We start from the raw sequence: 26279 nt of genomic DNA, 5'->3' as shown, positions 1-26279 counted from the left end.
AGCTTGCATTGACTAAATCCCTGACTCTTCAAGAGTCAACCAAGAAGTCTTCTGTGCGGAAGTCAGCTTGCTAATGCCCAGGAGGCAGAACAAAGGCTAAAGGCTGGATTGTTTTATAGTGGAGCCAGCCATTTTGTCCATCAGTCTCCCCATGTGCTTGTATATTGCATTCCCTTCCCCTTCTATCTGAAAACTCACATCTGGCCACGTAACTTTGCTCAAATAACTCAGCAAGAGCCCAATCAGATCTAGCCTCCATCGGCGAAAAATTGCTTATGCCAGAGACAGCTCTTTAGCTGGAACAGATGTTACTTTTGTTTGTTTAAACCATCATGATCTTACTGGAGAGTTTAAGTTTGCTGCTGATGTACTCGATTCAATCCTTATAAAAGGAACAGCATGACAGGCACCTGGTGCAACGGAAAGAATTTGAAGTCACCCTGCCTGGGTCTGAATCCCAGCTCTGTGTCTCGGCTCTTCTTGTGGCTTTGAGCAAGTCACTTTCTATTTCTAACCCTAGTCTCTTTGAAACGAGGAATTGGGATTTTTATTTTTTTTAAGAGAATGCAAGGAGGCAAGACAGTGTTTCCTAAATTTTGGGGGTAAGTGGGCATGGCATTATGTAACACTGACTCACATAGCAAGAAAGTTACTGCCATCTTGATTCTCTTTCAGTCCCATCTGATTATATTAAAGAGATGGAGCTATGTTTTTGACACCTCTCTAACCTGGCTATTTCCTTCTTTTAACAGGAGCGAGCTGGTACACACAGGACAAAAATAACAAATATGATGCCCAAAAGTCTGAAGTTTGAGGAAAAACTGAGTTAAGGTATGTGACAGCACCTCACACTGAGTCTCTGAGCTATAGTTAGAATTTAGGCAGTCTTTCAGGAAAAGTAGAAACGCTGACTCTATCTTTGTACTCTGATTGGAAATAAGTTCTTGAAGAAATGGAATTTGATTTGGCAGATTCTGATAGTCTGAATAATTCACACTAACTGCAGAATTTATCTCACTTTCAGGTTGTCTGAGGTTGACCTAAGAACCCTGGCCTGAAGAGAATAGGCCCACAGCTCGTGTTTTTAATATTCAGTGACTTGCAAATTTTTTTTTAAAGTTGGGAAATACAATTATCATCTTAAATGTAATTAGCCTTGGCCAGATGCGGTGGCACACACTTGTAATCCCAGCGCTTTGGGAGACTGAGGCAGTCAGATCACCTGAGGTCAGAAGTTTGAGACCAGCCTGGCCAACATAGCGAAACCCCATCTCTACTAAAAATACAAATATTAGCCTGGCATGGTGGCATGCGCCTGTAATCCCAGCTACTAGAGAGGCCAAGGCAAGAGAATCGCTTGAACCTGGGAGGCGGAGGTTGCAGTGGGCTGAGATCGTGCCACTGCACTCTAGCCTGGGTGACAGAGTGAGACTGTCTCAAAAAAAAAAAAAATTAGTCTTTCCTTAAAACAAACAAACACTAAATCATATCGGTTTTTTTTGTTTTGTTTTGTTTTGTTTTTTTTTAAGACGGAGGAGTCTTGCTGTGTTGCCAGGTTGGAGTGCAGTGGCACGATCTCGGCTCACTGCAACCTCCGCCTCCCAGATTCAAGCGATTCTCCTGCCTCAGCCTCCTGAATAGCTGGGACTACAGATACGCACCACTACACCCAGCTAATTTTGTTGTATTTTTAGTAGAGTTGGGGTTTCACCATATTGGCCAGGATTTATGACAAGCCCTGGGAGTAAAGATCTCTGTTTCATTAGTCCTTTGAATTATCAAGCTTCTGTGAGGATTATTGCTCTTAGGAAGATAAAAAAGTGGACATTAGAGAATAGTAGTATTCTACAACCACATGACCTCAGGAACACAATCAAAGACTAAGGATTAGGAAGGCATGGAAGATCACATTTCAATTTAAATAAGTATGGGCTGTGCCTCTTGTTATTTTTGCTAAGAAGGAACATGAAGCCTCCAGAACTATTCAGGTGTTGACTACAAAGTATCTATTTATTTTCCTGGGAATGAAACTTTTTACCATGAAACACAGGATACCCTAAAGTTCCTTACAAACTTACACTGTTCATTTAACCTAAGGTTAATTCATCATTATATAAGTCACATGGGTTCCTCTGTAGCAAAAGCACTAGATTCTGGCATTAGCTTTCTGCTTGTAGCCTGTTCAAAACTAAAAATGCCCTTAGAAGATTTGAATCCCAACACAGTACAAAGCCTCATTCATCCAAAGAGTTCAGGGGATTTTAGTTCTGAGTCTGCTGTTATCTTGCTAAGGTAAGTCCCATTTCCACCTAGGACTTATTTGACCCAGCCATAAAATGAGTGAATGATGGTAGATTAGGGGTCACACGCTCAAATGCCAATAGGGGCCAGGCAGGTGATACAGACAAAGGAAGTGGGCCAAGAGTAAGAATAATAGAAGGTGGTAAAAATAATAGGAGGTGGTGGTGGTGTTGGTGGTGGTGGTGATGAACAATGGAGTATGGCTCCTCTAAAGTTAGCAACCACCATCAGCTCCAGACAATTGCCGGTGGGGAGAACAGGCTATTATTGCCAGAGACTGAATTCTCAAGAGAAGTCGGAAAAATACTTTTAAAATAAGAACTCTCTTAATTTATTATTATTGGCAATGAATTCAAAATGATTTTTAATTGCTGTGCAGGTAAACTAACCTTACTGTAGGCCAGATTCAGCCCAGAATCTGCATAACCATTTTCTGACCTCTGCCCTACATGATCACTTAAGATCTTGCAACCTTAACTTCTAAATAGCAAATCTTTGCTTTTTTGTGCTGTTGATAAAATGCAAGATTTAATACTGTTTGAGAAAAGCAGGACAGAAGCTAGGGCTTGGGGGCTGCTGGGGAGATGATGTGGTCTATTAATAGCTGCAGAAGGGTGATATAGCCTAGATCAAAAGGCATTTGCATAATGCCATAGAGCAGCTGTTCCTCTTTGCTGTTATGACAGTGGTGAAATAGTAACAATACCATCATCAGCAACAATAACAAAACCCCCTTTGCTTGTTCAGAGACTGACGTGCCACTCCTAGACTTTATAGAGTTGTTTCGGGCAATTTTGTTAATCCTTTTTATGAATGGTGAAGGAAAAACTATCAAATAGAACAATAGGACTCCCGATGAACAGATAAGAAAACAAAGTGATTTTACCCTCTGCTTCTCCTTTGGTACGGAAGCGCTGCAGAGACGCCTCCCAGCCTCCAGGGGGTGGTATAATTAACAGAGCATTTGCTTGAGTAGGTAAAGGTGCAAAATAAGAACTGGTGCCATTGGGTCTTTCTTGCATAAATAACCTCATTATCTAAATCTTTGTGTCTCCAGTCTCAGGGGCACCTCCACACTACTTTATTTTCTTTTTTTTTTTTTTTTTTTTGAGATGGAGTCTTGCCATATCACCCAGGCTAGAGTGCAGTGGTGCAATCTCAGCTCACTGCAGCCTCCACCTCCCAGGTTCAAGCAATTCTCCTGCCTCAGCCTCCTGAGTAGCGGGGATTACAGGCATGTGCCACCAAGCCCAGCTAATTTTTTATTTTTAGTAGAGACAGGGTTTCACCATGTTGGCCAGGATGGTCTTGATCTTCTGACCTCATGATCCACCTGCCTCAGCCTCCCAAAGTGCTGGGATTACAAGCATGAGCCACCGCACCCGGCCTCCACACCACTTTTATAACATAGCCCTCTGTGTGGGAGGAAGTAAAGACAACTGAGGTTGGAACTTGGCCCTCGTCCACCCCACACGGATTTTTAGCCCTGCCACATTAGCCAAAGTACTTACTATCTCTATAACTCAGTTTCCTCATGTATAAAAGGACAGTAACCTCAATGGCTACCTTACAAAGTTGATGTGAGATTAAAGGAAATCCTACCCTATCAGGTGAAATGTCTAGGTCTACTTGGTAGTACTGAACTACATTCCCTTCCAAAGTTCTAATTTTCTCATCTAATTCCTCCTGCTATATTTAGAGTTCATCTGGTAATCATTTGCCCTCCATGATGAGATATAATCCCCAGAATCGAATTATGAGGTTGAACTATATGGAATGGTCAATAGTCAATATTATGGATCTACAAAATGGCAATTTCATAAGGTTCAATGTGCTACAAAAGTAGTCACAAATCTAAAGGAGGACAAAGAAGCTTCCCTTTCTATATTAGTTCTGAAACACACCTGAACAGCTTATAATCTCTATATTTGGACAGCATGAGGCCTCTGGTTGGGCAACAGACACTTTCTCATTATAACTAAACTAACATTTGTCATCTACTTCCAGCTTACACAGTGCTTTTAATAAATATAATTTCCTTTAACTTCACAACAACACTAGGGATGAATGTAAGCACACGACTTTCCATATGCTCCTACATTTGAACCCGTTGGTATGCTCCACAACTGTGGGATGTGTAATGTGCTATCATGGTTCCAGCCTACCTAACTACACATTAAAAAAGTATTTCAATTAACAAAGAGAATAATGTAAAGAAAGCCCTGCCATTCACTGTGTAAGATGAATCTGACAAAACATAGCTCCACAAACAACTGCACTAAATGCTTAGGTACATAGGGAGCACCCAGTTCTGGTATCCCCAGCACTTTTGATGAGGACAAGATGTTCTTGCATTTCCTCCATGTTCTATTGGTTGAAACTCTTGTCAATCTTAACCTGGCGGTTTGAGCAATCTATAAAACACCATTCATATTTCCATCTTTAAAGTTACCTTCCATGCATAAAGACATTTAAAAAATCTACCATGGAACCCAACCAGATGAGAACTCCCAACTGATTCATTTACTTAATATCCTCAAAGAAAACCATTTTCTGTGACAGCTCTGCAGGTGGTAGGCATCATATCTACTCTTCATTCATTCTTTCATGCAATAATTTTTTGAAACTTTTTTTTTTGGAGCACTTACTATGGACCAGGCCCTGTTTGAGGCCAGGGGTTGGCAAATTATAAGCCCATAGGCCAAATCGGACCCAGCATTTGTTTTTGTAAATAAAGTTTATTAGAACAAGGCCATACTCATTCATTTAAATGTCATACATGGCTGCTCTGCAGCAGAGCTGAGTAGTTGTAACAGAGATCATTTGGCCCACAAAGCCAAAACTATCTGGCCATTTATTGAAAAACTATGCTGACCCTGTTCCAGGTAAAGAGAGGTGAACAAGAGAAACAAAGTCCCCACATGTCTTCAGATGCTCTTAAACAGCAGACTGCACCAGATGAACCCTGTCACTTAGCCTAAGGGGCAGCCCAAGTTTGATCACAGTCTGGGCTGCTGCTGGGAGCTTGCAACGAACAAGAAAAGGATGACAGTTGTGGAGAGAGACGTGCAAAGGGGGTTAGAGGGAGGACATGTTGGGAGATTGGATTAGTGTAGAAACCAACTACAACAGGTGGGCCATGAGGATTCCCACCAAGGGGCACCCAAACCGGTGGTCCAGGTACCACATGTATCAGAATCACCTGGAGACATTATTACAAATGCATGCTACTGGGCCCCACCTGGGAATCGGAATCTGAGTTCCAGAGGTGTGATTAAGCTTCCACATTGTTAACAGGTACCCCCGGGTGATTCTGAAGCACACTGGAGTTTGAGAGGCACTGGGTTAGTGTTTAGTTTTAGTGAACAGCGGAAGGTGCTCCCAACACAGTCTGGCCTGAAGTCCGCTAGTGGCAGGTGAGAAGGGGAAAGAATCAGGGCACAGACACACAGAGGTAGATGCAGTGAAAAGGCAGTTTATTGTCTATTAATACTGTACAGAGGAACAGAGAGAAGCTACAAGTACAGCGTCAGCTGTCGCTGGCAGTGTCTTTTCTGAAGTCGGTTTTTATTTTGTTTTTCATCTGAAGGAAACAGAACAGTCAAAGTACACTTCAGGTTACAAAGTACAGCAGCTAGCCCAGTAAGCTAATTCAGAGTAAGCACAACAGGCTCCCACCCCCACCCCCACCAACCAACCACAAATGAAAGTATTTACAGAGACGTCACTCACCCCGAGTGAGATGCTAAAGCTGAAAATTTCACCAACAACCTACATTCACTGAAAAGCTGCATCAGACACAACATTTTCTGGAACCCCTGTATGATTTTGACTCTCCTAAGTCAGGAGCTTGAGAGGAGGAAAGAATGTTCCAGAACCCTGCAAAGAATAGAACTCTTCCCACCTGCCAGAATAGGATATCACAGAATTGGAGTTGGAGCTACATACAGAATAGTTCGGATCAGGCATTGCCTGGTGGCCTCTGTGTATATCAAGACCTGTCATTGCAAAACTAAGTGACTGGATGTCTCCCTGCCCACTTAATCTCGAAACCAAGAGGCTCCTTAGTAATAAGAGATTAGAGTAAACTGGCTCTCCATTAGCACCTTCAGGCAATTGCATAGTTCTTTCATTTTTGGAGTTCTCTCCATGACAGCAGTGTTCACAGCTGGGCTGGAGTTGGGCCTGTTGGAGAGATTCTGGTGATGAAGGAATTTAAGCGATTTGCATGGGAACCAGAGGGATTATTTCTCTTGAAAATGGAGCAGATATAACCTTGTCTTGTTAGAAAAAGGGTCTTGATCTCTTGGGTAGTAGGAAAAGGCCTCATCCTGAGGAAGGATGATGCTTGGGAAGAGAGTCTCACAAGAGTGGTGAGTAGTTTCTGAGACATGACAACTCTGTTAGCCAGACAGAGGAGCAGGTGTTGGGGAAGAGCTTCAGGAAACTGAGTGTGATAGGGATGGGACTTCAGGAATTTGACAGAAACTTGGGGGAAAATATTCAGGAACTCTAAAAATTCAGAATCTCCTTTATGGATAAAGACAATCTTTTCCTGTATCTACTTAACTCTAAAAATACGGTGTAGCCCTGTGTTATGTAGAAGGCCAACTGATAATTGTTTTTTTTTTGTTTGTTTGTTTGTTTTTTTTGAGACAGAGTCTTGCTCTGTTGCCCAGGCTGGAATGGAGCGGTGAGATCTCAGCCCCCTGCAGCCTCCACCTCCTGGGCTCAAGTGATCCTCCTGCCTCAGTCTCCCAAGTAGCTGGGACTACAGGTGTGTGCCACCATGCTGGCTAATTTTTATATTTTTTAGTAGAGACTAAACAACATGGTCTCAACATGTTGCCTAGCCTGGTCTTGAACTTCTGGGCTCACACTATCCTCCTGCCTTGGCCTCCCAAAGTGCTCGGATTACAGGCATAAGCCACCATGTCTGGCCCCTGTAAGATTTATATTGGTGGTTTATCTGCTTATGTGTAGACTGAAGATGGTCAGAGGGCTCTGACTCACCGTTTCATATATATTTCTCAAATGCACCATAGTGAGTGGTCCCTTAACCTCAAATGTGGCAATTACTCCTTAAATATGTGAAAGATTTGGACTTTGATAGTTTCTGGGCTTTGCTTGCATTTAAAATAGCTATCTCCTTCCCAAAGATTATTATATATTATTAAAAGTATAGCCCAGAGAGCTATCAAGCCATCTATCTAATCTACCTAATGGCAGGTATAGAAAGCTCGATCTTCCAACCAAGGCCTATTTGGAAACACTGGATCTCATGTAATGGCAGTGCAAGGCCAAGTGACAGGCCCTTTGTTCACGCCCCCAAGGCTTGGCCTAGTGCTATAGGACTCCCCAGAAAGTTACCTTTAATGGAATGAAGAAATAGCTCAGTCAAGGGTGTTTTCCAACTCAAGCTCCATAATGCATATAGATTTCATTATAAAAATACTATTCCTTAAAAAAATACATAACTGTAAAATATTCCATTTCTACAGCCACTCCTATTCTCACCCATATCATCCTACTCATCTTAGACTATAACGAATGGGCACATTCCTCAGTCATGGCTCAATCATAGAATTTGAGTCCATCTCTCTTGCTTTTTCAAGCAATGCCAACTGTGCTTAAAAATATGCTCCCAGATCCAGTTGGGGGTCTGCAAGTTTCCTTCTCTCACAGTGGGAAGGACTGTGAGGAGATGACTACAAGAGGTCATGTGCTCCATGTGGCCTGTCTCCCTGAAAGGCAGGGTGTGATTTTGCAGGCTTATATGAGAACACAGATACGTGTTTGGTTGGTAGACGGGCAGAAGTAAATCCCAACCTATGCCCACTTTAGCCCCTGTAGGCCACACCTGCAAGGTTCTGCCTCAATGCTCCTGTAATGAAATTCACAGCTCTGAAGAAGGCTGGGTAGGAGTGGGGAAGAGAATGTTGTGTTAATACAGCTTTGGAATACAACCTGCGTTTTTTTTTCCAAAAAGGACAGAAAAGAAGAACATAAACAGTGATGCTAAGGCAAACTGTCAAATGGCACATCAGTACTATTTTTTGTCATTCATTTTGTTAACATCACAAGGCAGATACATTCTGTAAACATATATACCATACAGTACATTAACCATAGGAAAATAAAAAGAAAGCCACCCTGTAATTCTTTTCTTTCTGAATTTCTATTCTTTCACTCCAGAAGGACTGTCTGAAGTCTAGGGAGAATTTTATGATTTGTGAGATATACTTTTTATTTTTATTTTTTGTAAAAATGCAGTGACTTGCAAAAAATAGCCCCAGGTGATTATGAAGAGGCAATATGAGAAGAAGACGACCCTTTATACCTCAACCTGTAAAAACTTAGAAAACAGACCCAAAATAGAAAAAGTCATTAATTTCAGAAAACATCTTGTTTTCCTGGTTAGTAAAAGAGAACATTGAAAAATTATTTTTATAAAAGTTAAGGCTGTCCAGATCTTGATGCAGAAAGTCTGCAGTCCCCAGAATTACATATTATATTTTCATATTGAAACCAAGTTCTTTTGTGCGACAGTTCCGACCTTCTTATGTTATACTGGAAAGGAGAGGGGAAGCAGAGGCTTACTTGAGTTATATAAAAATTACGCTGGGGGAGCTGGTCTAAGGAGCCCTGGGAAAATTCCCCTTTGCAGTCTTTATTCTATACCTTTCTACATTCAAACAATCAGTATTTTGGTTTTTGTTGAAATGGGAATTTTACTAAGAAGTTTGCTGAAGCCATGAAAACACAGATACATATCTGCATTGTGCTCCTAATAAACGACTTTTCTTTTTCCTTAGAAAATGCAGGAAAGTTTTCCTGGTAATACCAGAAGAAGGCCTTTGTGAAGTGAACTGGTGGTAGCAGGAATCAAACATCCCATCTTCCTCATCAATTAAGTTGTTTTATTATACAAATAACTGTGTGCTCTTGCTGTGTTGTACTATCCAATAGAACAAAGGATGTTTTCAGGTTCTATCCTAATCACTGGAGTTCAATATACCTTGATTAAGAAATTGAGGAGCACCTGAAAGATCGTGTATTTATGAAGTTTCTGAAACACCTATGTCTTACTTATGCTGAGAATCTGTGGTTTCAATAGCAAATGTGCATGTGGCAAAAATACCATGTGAAATGGCTCACTTTGGAATGATTTTTATTGTAAACTAATACGGCAGGAGATGAGGTTATTTCTTCCAGGAAAGGACCTGTTAGTGAGTAAAACTCTCCAGTGGGTCCAGGGATGAGCAGAGATGACTGAGCTTCTAGATTTCAAGTAAATAAGAAAAAGTCCTCGATGCTTATTCTGTCTGTGTCCATCTGCGTTTTATATTGGCAGGGCTAATATTTCTTACAAAGGAAGACCTGGTATAGTAGTTAGATTTTGTCTCTATGACCATGTTCCCTCCCTCCTCTTTTGCTACCCATTGGTTCAACTGGCATTAAATAAATGGTAACTTTCAAGGGTGTGCTGTGGTCCCTTGAAATGAAATTCTGCAGGAAGTAAAGAGAAATAGTCTGTTTTTACACTTGGCCTCAACATTTTGCTCCAGAGATGATATTGTATCTCTAGGAAACTCTCTCTTATACTTCCCCTCCTTTTATAAAAACGTGACTTTAACCAAAACAAAATATTCTACTTGCTTGTAGATAAAATACATTTATCAGCAGGAAATTAAATGGAATAGGTAGACATTTTAAGCAAATACATGTCTATTAACATTTTGGAAAGGAACCAAATCAAATTAATAGAATTTGAGTTTCCTGAAAGCTTCTGAATAATTCTAAGATTGCTCAGAAGGCTCAAGGAAACTGTGTTTTAGGTTTGGCCATAAGGGCATTCCCTACCTTCTCTTCCTCCCTATCACCAATATTAAATGACGTCACTGGACACTATCAAATCAGTTTTAGAGGCAATTATTATTTTGTTGCTTATGCAAGGAAAATAATATGGGTAAAAGAGATACAAGCGGAAAAAATTCCCCTTAGTTTGTCTTATTGCACACTAAAAGAAAGAAAATATTTTTAAGAAGTCAAGAATACAGAAGTCATTAAGATTTTTCAAGATATGTAGAATTAATCTTTATCATTTTAACCATTAAAGAATCTTTTATTAAATGCCATTGAAAATCTATTTGTATACAAATGAGATACCCCCCTTTTCCTTTTTTTTCTCCTCTTTCTATTTAAAAGGGAACTGATTATATGATTTTTTTTTTTTTTTTGAGATGGAGTTTCGCTCTTTGTTGCCCAGGCTAGAGTGCACATCTCGGCTCATTGCAACCCCTGCCTCCCAGGTTCAAGCGATTCTCCTGCCTCAGCCTCCCAAATAGCTGGGATTACAGGCATGCGCCATCACGCCTGGCTAATTTTGTATTTTTTTTTAGTAGAGATGGGGGTTTCTCCATGTTGGTCAGGCTGGTCTTGAACTCCCGACCTCAGGTGATCCACCCGCCGCGGACTTCCAAAGTGCTGAGATTACAGGTGTGAGCCGCTGCACTCGGCCTGATTATATGATTTTAAAGGAAAGCCCATCTAATCCTTAGCTCAAAAAAGATCATGGTTTTGCAGTTTCATTACTGATTCTTTAATTAGTTTGGTTATGTAACCAAATACCCTGCATTTTTGGAGAGTGTGATACCACACATAATAAAATTTACAGAGAGAATGCCAATGGCAGCAGGAAAGGCAGCATGTTCATAATCACAGCTCCATGTACACTATCATCATGAAGGGTAGTTACTTGCTGCTATAGGTGGGATTATAGGTCTCATCCCATAGAAGTACTGGCTAAGCCTGAATTCTCCATTATGACAAGAAAATGATGGGACATATGCAAATATATACGCCATATTCAAACACACCTTCATTTACTGTGGCTACAAATAGCTCGAATAAAGGTAACACATCTTACTTCAGTCCACTAAATGATAAGCTTTACTAATAAAAGTATAGAGAGAACTCGAATTCATATAATTTGCTAATCATTATTCCCCCATAATAGTAATTAGTGAAGAGAATACAGATAATCATTAATCTTTTAGTTCTTGTGTGTAGTGTTGTAGTAAGATGTGCAGATCATTTTCTTTATGAGTAACTAGTTCACTTATGCAAGGGTAGGTCCCTTCAGGGAATTATCTGTCCTGGAAGATTGATTCTGTTTATCAACCAGCAAGCTTAAGGGTTCTACATTCTACCATTTCACTCACTAACTGTGCTTAAATTTTTAAAACTCACATTGAATAGCTTGAATCTCCAAGTGAGTAGAAAAGATAAGCTATGGTAAACTTTCAGATTGTTTCTTTCTTAAGTAAATCATTAAAATAACAGATTGTCCAAGACATTGAAACTGTTTTCTCCCTCTATGTAAATAGGTTTATCTGCATGCCAGTTTATGTAATGTCTAAATGATGCTTCAATGACCACATACTCAGGAAAATGAAGCTGAGAGTAGCGGAATTTATAGGCATCCAAACCAGGTTTCTCGATAAAATAGCAATTTTATTCCATTGCAGCTGCTTTGATGAACTTGAGATTTAGAGATATTTCCCTCAGTTATTCAAAACCAAGCCTTGGATGAAATAATCTTCAACAGCAGAACTTAGCTCCTTTATTTTTCTCTTCTTTAACTTTTTCTGTTTATGTATAGGCGTAAACAAGATGAGTATAATAAAATGACCCATTTTGTGCTCATTAAAATGCAATTATTTCAGAAAATTAACTTTGAAAAGTAAAAACTGATGTTTTTACCTTTCCTATTGAAGTAAATATAATTTCAAGCCAGGAGATTAAAAAACAGCAATAGATTTAGCACTGAGCAAGCAAAATAGGTCAAATTAGACAGCTTCTATAATAAAATTCTCTCAAGACTATCTTATTTTTTCTGATCTACTTTCCACAGAAGTTAGACTTGATGTAGTATATCATATGTTTTTTCAAAACTATATACTATGGGACATAATTTTATGAATAATTCATAACAATGCTATAAATGTTTGGGCAAATAACTTAAAGTTAAGATAACTCTTATTAAAACCAGTAATCATGTTCTATCTTTATTTCATTACTATACTATTGTTATTTTATTAAATTGTTTCCCTTTGGTTTTACTACATATGTGGCTTTTTGCTTTGGGGGAGTGCTGAGAAGGTATTTCAAAAACTGTTCATTGTGTTCTAGATAAAAAGTATTCTTTGCTCTTCTGGAATCTCCAGAAGCTAAAGACAAAACAATGCCCTAAGAAGCTCAGCTATGTGCCACTCAATATTTGTTATGAAATTAAGTGCTTAACATTGAGAAGATAGGTATCTCTTAATTTTTAAAAGTTTTTTGAAGTTTTTTTTTTTGAAGGGCAGATAAACCTATAAGTTGAAGTTACCTAAAACATTCTCTTTCTCATGGGGCCAGAAAGAAAAGAGTATGGATGCAAGGCTTTGTAATCAACTGGGGAGGAGATGAACAGTTAATGCATTACAGCACCATCCATGATGAAGTGGGAGCATCATGGCAACCACTGTAGGTTGGAAAGACTGTTTTAGAAATATGGTCACTGCAAAGATACTTCTCAAGATGATCCCCTCATTGAAAATAGATTAACATGACCAGAAAATATCCAGAAAAAAGAAACAATATAAAAATTTACATTTTTTTAAGAGAATAGAAACAAGGCTTGTGAATTTGCCTAAGTTTGGAGATCAATTGCTACTGATGCTTCAAACAATGTTTGTTTCATGTCCTTAGAAATTTCAAAATGGTGCTTCTTATAGAAAGGGTTCATCGGTTAAACCATAGAAAGAGAGACAGCCGCTGATGGGCAGGTTATGGAATCAGTCCCTACATTTCAGCTGTGACAAGCTCTGGGTTCTTCTACATCGACTTCATTTCAGTTTTAACAGAAAGAAAGCCATGAATGCACAATACTGTAATCTGGAAGCTTATGTAAGGCAGCAAAAAGCATCACCCTAGATCGGACAGACTAAGTAAGGTCCACTTTTGGCTACACTAGCAACCAGCTAGAGCCAACAGCATTTTGCCACACAAGATATAAAAACAAAGATCCACAGCAAAGGAGGCAAGTGAGAAACCAGAGACATGGCAGTGTGTGACTACGTTACAGGAACACACTACAAAATGAAACCCCCAGTGCCAATGGGTTCAATTCCAGTCAAGTGAGTTAAGGCTACCATATCACTGGCTGATACGAAGAGTCCATTCCAATCGAGCAGGAAGGAAGTGATTCACTCTTGAAGACACAAGGAAAGGTTTAGAGGAAAAGCAAGTTCTTGGAGAGAATGAAGCACACACATGCACGTTGTCTCTCAGGTGAGGAAAAGGAAAAAAAATGAGAGAGATCAAAGCAATCCAACTGCAAGGCAAGGCAGGTGTTTGCTTCCAGTTCACAGTATTGCAGTTAGTGGTACAGTGAGGTCTACGTGAGTGGTGGAGAGTACAGGCTGCCCAGAAGAAAGGAGAAGAAAGAAGTGGTCACATGACAACACAGCATTGACAGCGCTTTTTCTTTTGGGTACCTGGGGCTGGCTCTGTAGCTAGGCTCTCTTCCTTCCCTTCTGGGGATGAGGGCTCTGTGGTGTCTGAGACCGGCCTCCCGGACACAAGCTCAGCCGCGTTCCCGTCAATAGTGGACACGTCTGTCACTGTCTTCTCCCTCAATGACTTCTCATCATCTTCATCAATGAGGACCAATTCAGCCTTGATGGTTTCATCATAGCCTAGCACCTTTTTCGTCTCCTCTTCATCCTCGATATTTTGGTAGCCCATAAAAATCATGGTGACAGGCTGATCCAAGTTTGCCTCCGGCCCTGCAGCGCTGGGGGCTTGGGCCTGCTGCCCTGGGTTCCCGGAAGAATGGTCTTTCCTAGACTTATGTACCATTTCTAACTTAGCTTCTTTGCAGAGCATGTGTTCCTTGGGATGGCTGAGGCTCCCATCTGCAATCACAGTCCTTTCGGACACGTGCCCTCCTCCTAAGCTTGATTGTCCAGCCTTCTGAATAAGCTCTTCTACATCCTTTGTGCTTAATTTGTGCACTCCATTTTCTACTATGGTGCCTCCTGAGCGCACCTCATACACTACTTTGGTACCATCATCATAGACTTTGACTCCTTTCTGATGGACCCCCTCTGGGCCAATGGTAGATGTAGAGAGAATCTTGGTCTCTCCTGTTTGTTTGTCTTTCTCCACATTAATTTCCATGGCGTACACAGCTTGAATGAAAACAAGAGAAAGGAAGTGCATGTTACAACAAAAAAAGCCAGTGAATGGTTAATTGCCAAACAGACAAAAAAAAAAGGTTTTGTGCCCTTTCTATTCTAACTGCCAAGCATCTTGAGTGTTAGAGTGAGGTGCGCACTGTGAACAAAGATGGTTATATCTGTATTTTAACACAGCAGTTTAATGCACTTGGAAGACAGATGCACGGTTGCTATATCTCAATGGCACTCACACATTTAAGGAAGATCTGCTAAAATAAGGGCATAAGAGACTTTAGATCTTAGTGTGAAGAATTTCATGGAGGCTGGCAACATGCAAACTACCTTGACTGAGGGCTTCCCAGGCTGACAGACAATTTACAAACCCTTGGTTAAAATGTGTTCCAGGTCCAAAATTTTAAATAAATAAAAAAACCTCTTTCATCAAGAGTTTTCATTTTCTCTACATTTCCACAAAGGTTTTTATAGGTGGGACATGGCTATCCTCCACTGTACTATACAACAGAATATTTTCAACAATTGGAAAAGCATGGGAGCATTCATATTATGTGCCCTGTGAGTACTTCAGTCACTAAGCTAGGTACCTAAAATAAGAACTAAGAAAAGAAAAAGACAGAAGTAACATCACACAGGACACTGGAATTTGAAGACAATGATCACAGAAGGCCTCTTTCATCTTCCATGCACAGAGTGCCAAGTCCTGCTGCCCACAATACCTTTCCCATCTGTTGTCTTCTTTTTGTTCCATTAATACCTTTCCCATCTGTTGTCTTCTTTTTGTTCCATTGCTACTAGTCAATGTAAGACATTCACTTCCTCTTCCCTAGATTGTTGGAAGAGCTTCCTACCTGGTCTCCCCCTCCCCTTGCCCCTGTCTCTCAGTCTTGTAGCCTTTCTAATTCATCCCAACTCTTGCTGCCAGTCTGGGGTTGCTAAGGGCAGCTCTTTCCTGTCCTATAGACTCTTGTGACACCTCATACTTCCAAACTGGTTTTCTCACAGTCTTCCTGGATGGGAAGAAACTGTGCACCAGGCCCAAAGAGCCACCAGGCTCCAGGTGCCCTTTATCTGGATGTGCCACGAACCCATCAAACTCAGCAGCTTCCAAACTGACTCCAGCTTCTTCTATCAAAACTATTCCACAGTCTCCATGCCAAATAACAGCAGCACTGCTACCTAGTCTCTCAAGCCACAGGCCTGAGAATCACACCTGACTTGTTCTTTTCTTCCTACTTTCTTACAGCCAAACACTCACTGACAGTAAATCATTCTACTTCAGATATATCTCATCCATCTCCTCACCACCATTTCTGTCACCAAGGCCTTAGTCCAGGCCCTCCTCTGCTCTCTGCACAACAGCCTTGCTTTTTATTTTACCTAACACTTCTGTCTTCTTGCTCTAGTCTAGAAGACTGCAAACTGTGGCCAGAGGGCCAAAGACAGCCTGAGCCTGTTTCTGTATGGCCAGAGGAGCTAAGAGTGGTTTTACACTTGTAAAGGGTTGTTTCTTTTAAAAAAAAAAAAAAAAAAAAAAAGAAGAGGAAGAAGAAGAAGAAGAGAAGGAGAAGGAGAAAAAAGAAGAGGAAGGAGAAGGAGAAGAAGAAAGAGAGGGAGGAAAAGATGGAGGAAGGAAAGAGAAAAGAGAATGAAAACAATGAATGTGTGACAAAGACTATATGGTCCACAAAGTCTAAAATAGTTAAAATCTGGTCATTTATACAAAAATTTGGCCCACCCCTGCCAACCTGTGCTCCATCCTGCCCACAGTTACTTGAGCCATAAACCCTCTGTTGGTTCCTTGTGTCTTTAGAAAATAAACACCAAACTCCCCAGCATGGCATATAGTTCCCTTCAGGATGTGTCTGCAACCTTCCTTTCTAGCCTTGTCTTGTGGGCTCTCTCATTCTTTACACATTGTGGCCATAATGACTTCTCACTATTCCCAGGACACTCAACTTCCTCCCACGGCTGCTCATCTGTGTGCCTACTGTCCCTCTGCCTAGATAGCCTTCTGTTGCTCCTCCAAACTTCTAGAGATCTAGCCCATCTGCTTGTCATTGTCTTGAGTCCCTACCTCTTTCTGAATAAGTTCCCTGTGTTAAGAAGATCCAAACTATCTTTTCAACCATATGTTCTAGTGCTCCTTTTCCGTTTAGCACAACCAAATAACACCATCCCAGACCTAAATATCTTCTGCTTTTGTTAAGATTCCCTTCTCCTGAAATGTCTTTGTTCTGAGTTTCTACGTATCCAAATATGGCCCATTGATTAATGCCAAGGTCAACTGCCTCCTCTTCCATAAGCTTTCTTTGATCCTTCCATCTCTAAGTCATCCCTCTCTTAAAATTTTCTCAATACTTTTTCTAAACTTCTCTGAAGGCTCTTAACAATTACCACTCAGTTGTATAATTATCTGTGGGAATGTTTCATCAGCTTCATAGATTTTTAGGATCTTTTGAGGGTTAGTTTCTTGCCCAACACCTATCCATGATGCCCCCTCCCTGTCAGCACCTACCTTAGAGCCATTTGTATAGCAGGTACCCAATATACACATCTCTCAAACAAAGGCTAATAATTCAAGAGTCTAATATGGTTGTTGTAATCTAGTAACAAATAATTTGTATAATATGACACCAATGAAACGGTACACACAGTAATTAATGTTTGAACTTGTTTGAAAAAATAACAGTGATGATATTGTTCCATCTGGTTGCATAATAAGATACACTCTGTTCCTGGTTAACACTTAACTAAAAAGATTATGAAACAAAATCCCATGTTTGGTTTTCATCAGATCCATTTTGAAAGTTTCACTTGTTCAGCATAAAGATCTCAAGTTTCTTCAAGTGACACAATGGGAGGTCAACCAGTATTTGTCATAGAGGTGCATGGACACACACAATGACTGTGTATCCAAATAAACATTTATCTCAGTTAGTTCCTGATTTCTCACAAAATGTGCCATCAGAGGAATAGAATAGGCATTTAAAATTTGCATGGACTCCAAAAGCCTGTTCTTGAAATATAACACTTATTTTAAAAAGCAGTTTGGGATTAGAATATATCTTATCACTATTAACACACTCATGGGACACAGTTATAAATAAGGAAAGTAATAATTGTTAGTTTGTAGGTACAATATCTAATTATTCTGCAAACATTCAGTTATCTGTGAACAAATCCACACACTGGCCTGCGATCAATACAGAATATGGAACAAAATATCTCTATTTTTATATCCATATGTGATAGGATAAAAATACAAATTATTAACATGGGGATGTTTACAGATATCCCTCTCCCTCTGCCCACCAATGAGAATGCTGATCATTTTGGTCCAATTTTCTGTCATTTTAATCTTTGCCTGTTCTAGAATCAGAGCCTGGAAGAAAGGAGAGATGATGATGAAAAGTTCTTTGCTGGAAAGGTTAAGTATATCCACATAATACACAAATGAGAAAGAAGGAGTTTAGTGGGAAAGAGAGTAAAAACTGTGTGAAATATGCATAGAGAAGGAGTATTTTGTGGTGGTAAATGATGCTTTAGAGCAGGTGATATGTGGAGGAAAGAAAAGCGAATATGAGAATTATTACTTAGTGGAGATATAAATCAGGTCCCTTTTATTTATTTATTTATTTATTTATTATTATTATTTTGAGACAGAGTCTTACTCTGTCACCCAGGCTGAAGTGCAGCAGTGCGACCTTGTCTCACTGCAACCTCTGCCTCCCGGGTTCAAGAGATTCTCCTGCCTCAGCCTCTCAAGTAGCTGGGGTTACAGGCATATGCTATCATGCCTGGCTAATTTTTGTATTTTCAGTAGAGATGGGGTTTCACCATGTTTACCAGGCTAGTCTCAAACTCCTGACCTCAAGCGATCCACCCTCCTCAGCCTCCCAAAGTGCTGAGATTACAGGCGTGAGCTACCACACCCGGCCAAGGTCCCTTTTAATATCCTTCAGGAGAAATAGTGAAAGAACAGAACACCTTCTTAATGGTTTTTTGGTGTGCAATTTTAAGCTGTAGTTCTTTAAATGTGACATGGCTCTGGGACTGAACCACATGTGACATGGTTTTACTAGGGTTACCTATTTATATTTACATGTTGTACACTATTCTTACAATATTCCTAGAATATGAGCATAGAATATTTTAAGAATTTTAATATAATTTTATAATAAAATAAACTTAGATATGTTATGTCACAAAATGCATATGTATTTTTTTCCTAGATAAAACATAAGGCTTCAGAGGAACCACAAATCACACTTAAGAGTGTGATTCTACATTCCTTTCTGCATTCACTCTTTCCTCCAGTAAGGAGAACAAAGGCAAACACTTTGAGAAGCTCTGACTTAACCCAAAGGCAATATTTCGTTTTCATGGATACGTATATGAGAATGTTATCTAGGCCTTTTAGAAAGCCATGCAAGAGGTGTGAATGTTTAAATGTCATCTTTATGAGTACGCATTTATATTTTGCTTCAGTTCTCAGCCAATAATATACAAAAGCATGAACTAGAGTGCGTATGAACCAATAGGAACATAAGACTTACGTTTTCAGTGCAATGTCTTATTTTTGATGCACAAGATTTTAAAAACTCTTCTACTTCCTGTTGCTGCCAAAAGTTTATACCAATGGCCTCTCACACTTATCATCCCTTTGTCTCTAACCACAAAGCACAAAGCATACTCTCTAACCTGCCCTGTCTTCTCTCCAGCTTCTCCATGTCAGAGGTACACTACAATTTGTATAATGATGAGGGTCAAAGGGCTTGCTGCCTTTGTTCATCTTATTAAAAAAATGAGGAGGGAGTGCTGTTGAGGGGTGAGGGCTTTCTGGGTAGCCCTGAAAGAAATCTTGAAACATACATGGACATACAGAAAAGTATTTGAAGGAAAGCTCTGGAAATTTTCCTGGATGAAGGACCTGGGGAAGGAGGAAAAGAAATAGAAGACAATTCAACGGAAGTTTCACTGATAGGCTGGCTGAAATCTGGAAGTATGTTTTTATTAAATTATGTATTTAATTATTGATTTCCAAACCCTATATACTGATGACAATGAGATTGGAGTATATAAAGCATATTCGCTACTCCTTCCAAGAAGCCAGCGAGACAGCTGAGTAGTATGCTGTTTTTAAGAATTATTTTATTTTATTTTATTTTAATATGCTCTTTTTATTAAAGAGAGTAAGAACGAATGTTGCTAGCTTATTCAAAGGGATACAGATGAATGACTGCATGGATACTTTGATTTTGGGCCTCCGCATTTGGTTTTCTTGGTTCTTGCTCCCTAATAATTCTTTCATCAATAGGGAAACGCCCTGAAGGAGTAGAGACATTAAGTTGAGGTTGAGAATTCCAGTCTCTAGGTTCTGAAAACACCCAGGTGTGGAGCGGAGTGTGAGGCCTCCGGGGAAGGTGCCCACCTAAAAACCAAGGTGGTAGTTTTGAGCAGAGAAGTGATTGCTCTGCAGGGCCCAGAGAGATGGGTCTGAGGAGCAGAGAATGTTTGGTTCTGATTCAAACTTATCCCCCTGGCTCTACACATGCCCGTGTTGCCTGTTGCCTTCACCTTTGGTAGAGAGAAAGCAACTGCAAGGGCTGTAGGGAGCCTAGAGAAGAGGGAACAAGAGTAACCGACACAAGCAAGGCGGGAAGAGCAATGAACATGAATACATTTGAGCATCAGTCCAAGAGCATACAAAACAAGACTATTCCAGGAGGATGGAAAGTTCAATCATTGATTCAGGCTTTTCCCAGCTCACTTCCTTTCACTCACTGTGATTACGGGAGGAGGAACAGGCTGAGAGCCCACATCTAAAATATAAGCACCACATGTTCCGCTGTCATTAGTCAGGGAGATGGGAGGAGGGAGAAAGATAGGATCTGAATTCCTATCCAGATCACACCCCATTTTGGGGCTTCATTTTCTCATTTGTACAATGAAAGGTATCCAGATTTGATATTTTATGGTGCTGTGAACACCCTGCGTGGTTCACGAGTCAGTGATGCGTAAAGTACAGTAGGAGAGAAGCAGATCATAAGTGTCATCCATGGGGGGTCAGGGTCATCTCAGTAACAGAAACATCCAGGAGTTGGCATTGCACCTGGCATGTGATAGACAAGCAATGCACATGGTTGACTTATTGAATGAACACACATATGGGTAGTCTTATCCCTTCGAGCAAATGGTTATACATATAAATATGTGTTCACATATTATCTTTGGGCTGGAAATGTAAAAATGGCTATTGTGATGTCAATGACAATAAAAATGAGGAAATTAATTCAGAATGGGTTCTCCCTCTCATCCGAAAGCACAATCTCTAACTTCAAAAATATAGTTAGATAGAAGGAATAAGTTCTAATGTTCAATACAGAGTAGGGTGACTAAAGCCAACAATAATTTATTGTCTACTTCAAAATAGCTAGATTTTTGAATGTTCCCAACACAAAGAAATGATAAATGTTTGAGATGATGGATATCCTCATTACCCTTTTTTGATCATTATACATTGTGTGAATGTATCAAAATACCACATGTACCCCATAAATATGTACAATTATTATGTATCAATAAAAAATTGTAACTCCCCCCCAAAAAAACAGTGATCAAAAATTTCTGTGAATCAATTGTTTTTCCAAGACACCTCAGTAGTAACAAAAATAAGTCAGCAAGGGTGTGATGTTGATGGATAATAAAGGCAAGCCAATTTCTTGTGTCTGATTTTGCTTCTATTTTTGGTCAAGAAGGAGAGTTTTCAGCCTGTAAAGTGCCAGAAAGAAAGCGGCAGAAAGGGAAGTGAAGCCCAGATGAGCAGAGAAGATTGGAAAATAATATGGCACTGCAGGGATATAAAGGCTCTCAGTGCTTTGGGATCAGGGTCCCAGTTCCCTTGTTGAATTTGTCTCAAGAATCTTGAACATCAGGAAAGGTGCTGGAAGCTGACACTCGAAGGTCTGATTTTCAAAAATGAGAATGAGGGGATTCTAAACTACATCGAAGGAGCTTGACATCATGGCTAGCTAAATTCTAAAGTTAATCTTCAAAAAACAGAGATGACTAAGAGCCAGCATGGGTTAATCAAGCAGAAACTATGCAGATTAATCTCATTTTCTTTTCTGTTCAAGGTCTCTGGAAAGAATAGGCAAATTGCATTTGAAAAGATCCAGAGTATTTGGATTATCACAAAATCCCTTATATTCCTGTGGACTACACAGAAACATGTGCCTTGGGTGTTAAGACAATTAACTTGTTAGTGGTTGCATGATCATACCCCAAAGATGTCAATTTAGGGTTATCGAGGGCCAAGAGATCTCTAACGGTGTGCCACAGGGCTCTGACTTTGGTTCCAACATGCAACATTTTTAGCAATGAGATGATAAAAAATAATAAAAGATTGCTTTTTCAGATTTGAGGGGGTACTAAACTGAGAAGCAAAGTGAGGCTATGACGATACCATAATCATGAGCTACAAAGACCCTAACAATAGAGAAGAGGGTTTTCTACATTCAAAACTTGTTGAGGCCTAGATTCAAGTGAAATCTGATGTGGAAACACAATATGTAAACACAAGGATGGAGGAACTGCGCGTGTTTGAAATGGGAGGGAATGTCAGAGCCCTGTCAAATCCCATGACATCATTCCCTTCCCCCACCTCCTGCTGTGGTTCCTCAGTGCCTCCATGAAACCTGCAACATTCTTGAGAGACAATCTAACAAGAAGAAATTTAATAGTCATAGCAAATCTACAAAGGACAGAAAAGTGCATAGCTTATGCTTATTTTTGTCTTTCAAGATTAAAAAACAAAAGAATTCTGTAGGTCCTTCTATGTATGAACAGGTGAAGTAGTATATGTATAGCTAGGGGAAGCAGACTGAACATTTCAACTGAAATGACTCAGAAACAACAATTCTACGGATAAACGGAGTGAGGCTGAGCAGTGGCACACATGAAGTGACTTTGAGGCCTTTCAAAACTGAAGCTGAAAGGCCACATTGCCAGCAAAGTCAGCCACGTGGTCTGCAGCGTCGTGCTCTATTTTGGGGGTGAGCAGCCTAGCTCTGAAGGCACTGGGTAGCTCTGAGCATGATACATCAAGAACACTAGCAACCAAGTGAAGAGCGTGCAGAGGGGAGGGACAGGGATGGCGGAGGGTGTCTAAAGGCAATCTCATCATCTCAATACCAGCTGGAGAGACTGGGACTGTGAGCACAAAGCGGATTTAGAGTGAGGATCTGGGAAAAACAGGAAATAACAGTGACTTTCTACACTTGAAGGGAAATTAGAACTTAGATGTGCTCTGAGTAGCTCCAGGGGGCAGGATAAGGATAAGTGGGTGGAAGATGAAGGCCGACAAATGATGGCTCCATCAGAGGAAGAATTTCCCAATAGTCAGAACCAACCAGAGATGGAATGGGAAACTTGGAGGAAGATTAAACATGAATCACAGAGGGGTGTGACCAGGGTTTGAGGACCTCTTCACAGGGCTGCTATGTTAAGGATTCAATGTTTGGATAAAGGATTGGAATAGATGTCTCCTAATTCTGAAAAGCAATGATTCTAAATAAATTCCCATTTATACAGAATCCCAAACCTTCCAAATGCCAAACAACCAGGATATTTGTTATACTACTCAGTAATGACAAGTGACATTTGTCAAAATGTCCCTGAGGTTATATAAATTTCCAAAAGGACATTCCTAAAGCAAGATGGACTGTATCTAGGAGAATTCTAGTGAGTACCCTTGGTTGGTAAGCCACACATGCTCTGTGTAGTCACCATTAACCATAATTGATCATGAATCTGAACATCCCATTCCCTAAACAGCCTGGACAAAGGAGTTCATCGTAACAAATACAATTCCTTCCATAGCTCTGCTTATATGTAATCCCACAGTAGATGCATTTACGCAAATTAACTCTTAACTAATCAACAGAAACATATGTAAACTTACTTTGAAAAAGATTCTGATCACATTATACTTTTGAAAATGCATTGGCTTTTAAAATCATGTTTTGCAGGATCTTCAAAGATAAAGGGAGCTGGGTTGTGGTAATAATGTGTATTGCTGCTTACACAGCACTACAATCACATTCATGTGTTACTCTTGAACTTTAAACTCTTTGACTACCCACACTGCTCAAATTCTTTTTCTGTCTCTTAAAATTATTTCTCATACATTGTCCCTACCCTCCCATAAGCTGATCCATATGTTGGATCATATCCTGTGTCCTTTGAAGTGCAGGAACTTGTGCAGAGGACCTGAGAAGCTGTTTACCCACAACTATCAGGAGCCATCAACCACCATGTCTCCAACAACCAGACGGAAGGGGTGTGACTCTTAAACACATTTTACCTAAGTTGACCTCAGAAGTGTACCTCAGAAGTGTACCCTGGAGTACTTAAAGAGTCCAATGTTAAAGTGACTGCCAGTGAGTCCTTTGAAGCATAACTGCAGGTTGCAGGTTCCTGTTTATCCATCCTGTCACTGTCCAGGAAGATGTGGAACTGGCTCTGGATTGACCAGATACCACTTACAGTCCCAACCATCTCTAGGACTCTGTGAGTCTGTACATAAAAGTAATCTGCTAAGATGTTTACAGAGATGCCCAACAGATATTTAAATTAGCCAGTGGACGTGACATCTATGTTAATTCTTACTTGCCTTTTATTTTACTTTTGTATTAAAATAAGTAGGGATTCTTTGCTTCATGAAATATTCAGGTTGGCCTATGTAAAAGATATCCTCTGGCTTAAACATCCATGATTGTTTTACTTTAAAAAATCTGCCATTATGTGATTTATTTTAAACGTACACTTACCTAGAATATGCAAAGCAGAATCTGATACTCATATTTGAAGTCACCTATGTTGTAACTAACCATGCAACCTTGGGCAATTCATTTTTCCATTTAATCCCCAGCCCTCAGCACATTTCTGTGTAGATCATAAGGGTTGGTGTACAGATTTATTGCTTGCATCCTTCCAGTTCTGATTTCTGAGGCATGTCTGCATTAAGCAGAGCAAAGCATGGTTCTCCCTACACTCAACACTCATAAATGTATTATTTGTAAAATTTCCAATTGTGAGACACATTAGCAAGTAACATGTGTTCTTTAAATTGCTTCTTTTCCTCCCAAATATACCACAGTGGCTAAGAAATAACTCCAGAAATGGGAAGACTTAGGAATATATGTATTCATAATATACAAATAGCACAATTCCCAAAGGATTCTGTAAAGATACCACGGGCTTTGAAAATATTTCCCATCCAGCTTCCATCATGGATGGCTCTCTCAATTTGTATATTTCCAATGAGGAAAATGAAAATCCCTGGAGGCAGAATACAGATTAACTTTGAGAATAACACAGATATAAGGACCACAAACACCAAAGAAAGACTCCCCCGAAGTCGGAGGTGAAATGCCGTATGATTTCCTCAGAACTCCTTCCCATTTGGTCCTCAATTACCCATCTGGGGCCGGTGCCTGCCTTGTGTGGCCACTGTGAAGGCTGCATCTGAGGCTGGGCTGAAGGTGAGCTCCCCCTATGTAAGGATAGCATGGCACTCATCTCATTAATAAAGCTCAGTGAAATGCAAGCCCCTTGGACCATCCTAGCGTCCAAAGGTCCCCAGGACTTACCAGCCGCTCTGCTGGTCCCGTCCTGCCCAGGTGATGGTTCTGCTGTTCGTGAACAGAGGATTGGCAGGTCGGGAAGCTGGGAGGAAATGTAATTTACTGCATCTGGTAGCAGAGAACAGGGAATACAATTAGTCACAGTGTTGGGAGGCCCAATGGGTTCACTGCCGAGACAGCAGCTTGTCTGCCCTACATAATGGACTGCTGAGGCGGCCACTGAACAGGAGGATCAGGGTAAACAAAGACAAGCATTTGCCCAGTGACTGGTATTCAGCAGAGTAGCTGAGGCAGGAGGGATCCTGGCCAGAGAGCTCAAGCCCCAGGATGGCTCTATGTATTAAAAGAGTCATCAGAAATCTCTAGATTCTAGGAGGACAATGAGTTCAGGGACGGGGGGAAGATTCAGAGATGGGCTTGTGGGAGCCATTATCAACTTGGTGGGATTGACAAATAGAAAACATCGAACTAGAAATGTACATTAAACAGTACTGAAAAACAGAACCATTCTCTGAACCGGAAATAAAGCTTTCTGTGTCTGATTATTATGGGGTTCATTCCCTGAACTGGCGATATAGCTTTATGAGCCTGATTCATTCAAAAGACCAATTTTATATGCATTACAACAAATAAACAGACTTCAGAATTGATGTCATGTTTTCAATACTGCAGGCTGGTGTTTCAGCTAGAAAGTCCTGAGATTCTAAATGACAACACCCCTTGAGCCCACCATTAGCCCAGTTGCAGGGAATGTTGCTATGCAAAAGAAGGAGCCCATTAGATTTGCCTGGGCAAATACCTCGACAAGCCTCTTTAGGGAGGTGAGACATGGGGAGCATGAACATTAGCAAGCATGCCAAGGTATCAGAGGAAAGGAGGAAACCCCTGAGGTAAGACAAGACAAATCTGGGTACACCCCAGAAAGAAGTGGGAAAGTGAAAGCAGGAAGATTCCAGAAAGCTGGGCACCATGAGATGTGATCCCTTCCTCGCATCACGACCATATCACAAAATCCTGGAACGTCCATCAGTCATCAATGGTTACATCTAACTGCTCACTGTAGGTCTATACTGAATATCCCACAATC

At 40.4% G+C, this 26279-nt stretch overlaps 1 protein-coding gene across 6 annotated transcripts in view; it reads right to left on the bottom strand.

The window, feature by feature from the left end:
- The window catches only part of PALM2AKAP2 (PALM2 and AKAP2 fusion), a 533118-nt gene that overhangs the window by 215961 nt on the left and 290878 nt on the right, over positions 1 to 26279 (bottom strand). For 3 of the 6 annotated variants that reach the window (XM_063696659.1, XM_063696660.1, XM_063696661.1), the window contains one exon: positions 25199 to 25300. The exons of 2 other annotated variants lie outside the window; for them this stretch is intronic. In XM_063696659.1, the coding sequence (XP_063552729.1) occupies positions 25199 to 25300 (102 nt within the window). Of the gene's footprint in view, positions 1 to 13844; positions 14541 to 25198; positions 25301 to 26279 lie in introns of all 6 variants that reach the window. One more of the 6 variants, XM_055351792.2, reaches the window with a different exon arrangement.

The sequence above is a fragment of the Gorilla gorilla genome, chromosome 13, assembly GCF_029281585.2.
Source record: "Gorilla gorilla gorilla isolate KB3781 chromosome 13, NHGRI_mGorGor1-v2.1_pri, whole genome shotgun sequence".
Taxonomy (NCBI): Eukaryota; Metazoa; Chordata; class Mammalia; order Primates; family Hominidae; genus Gorilla; species Gorilla gorilla.
Note: the sequence above shows the minus strand (reverse complement) of the source record. Positions and strands in the feature narration are given on the sequence as shown.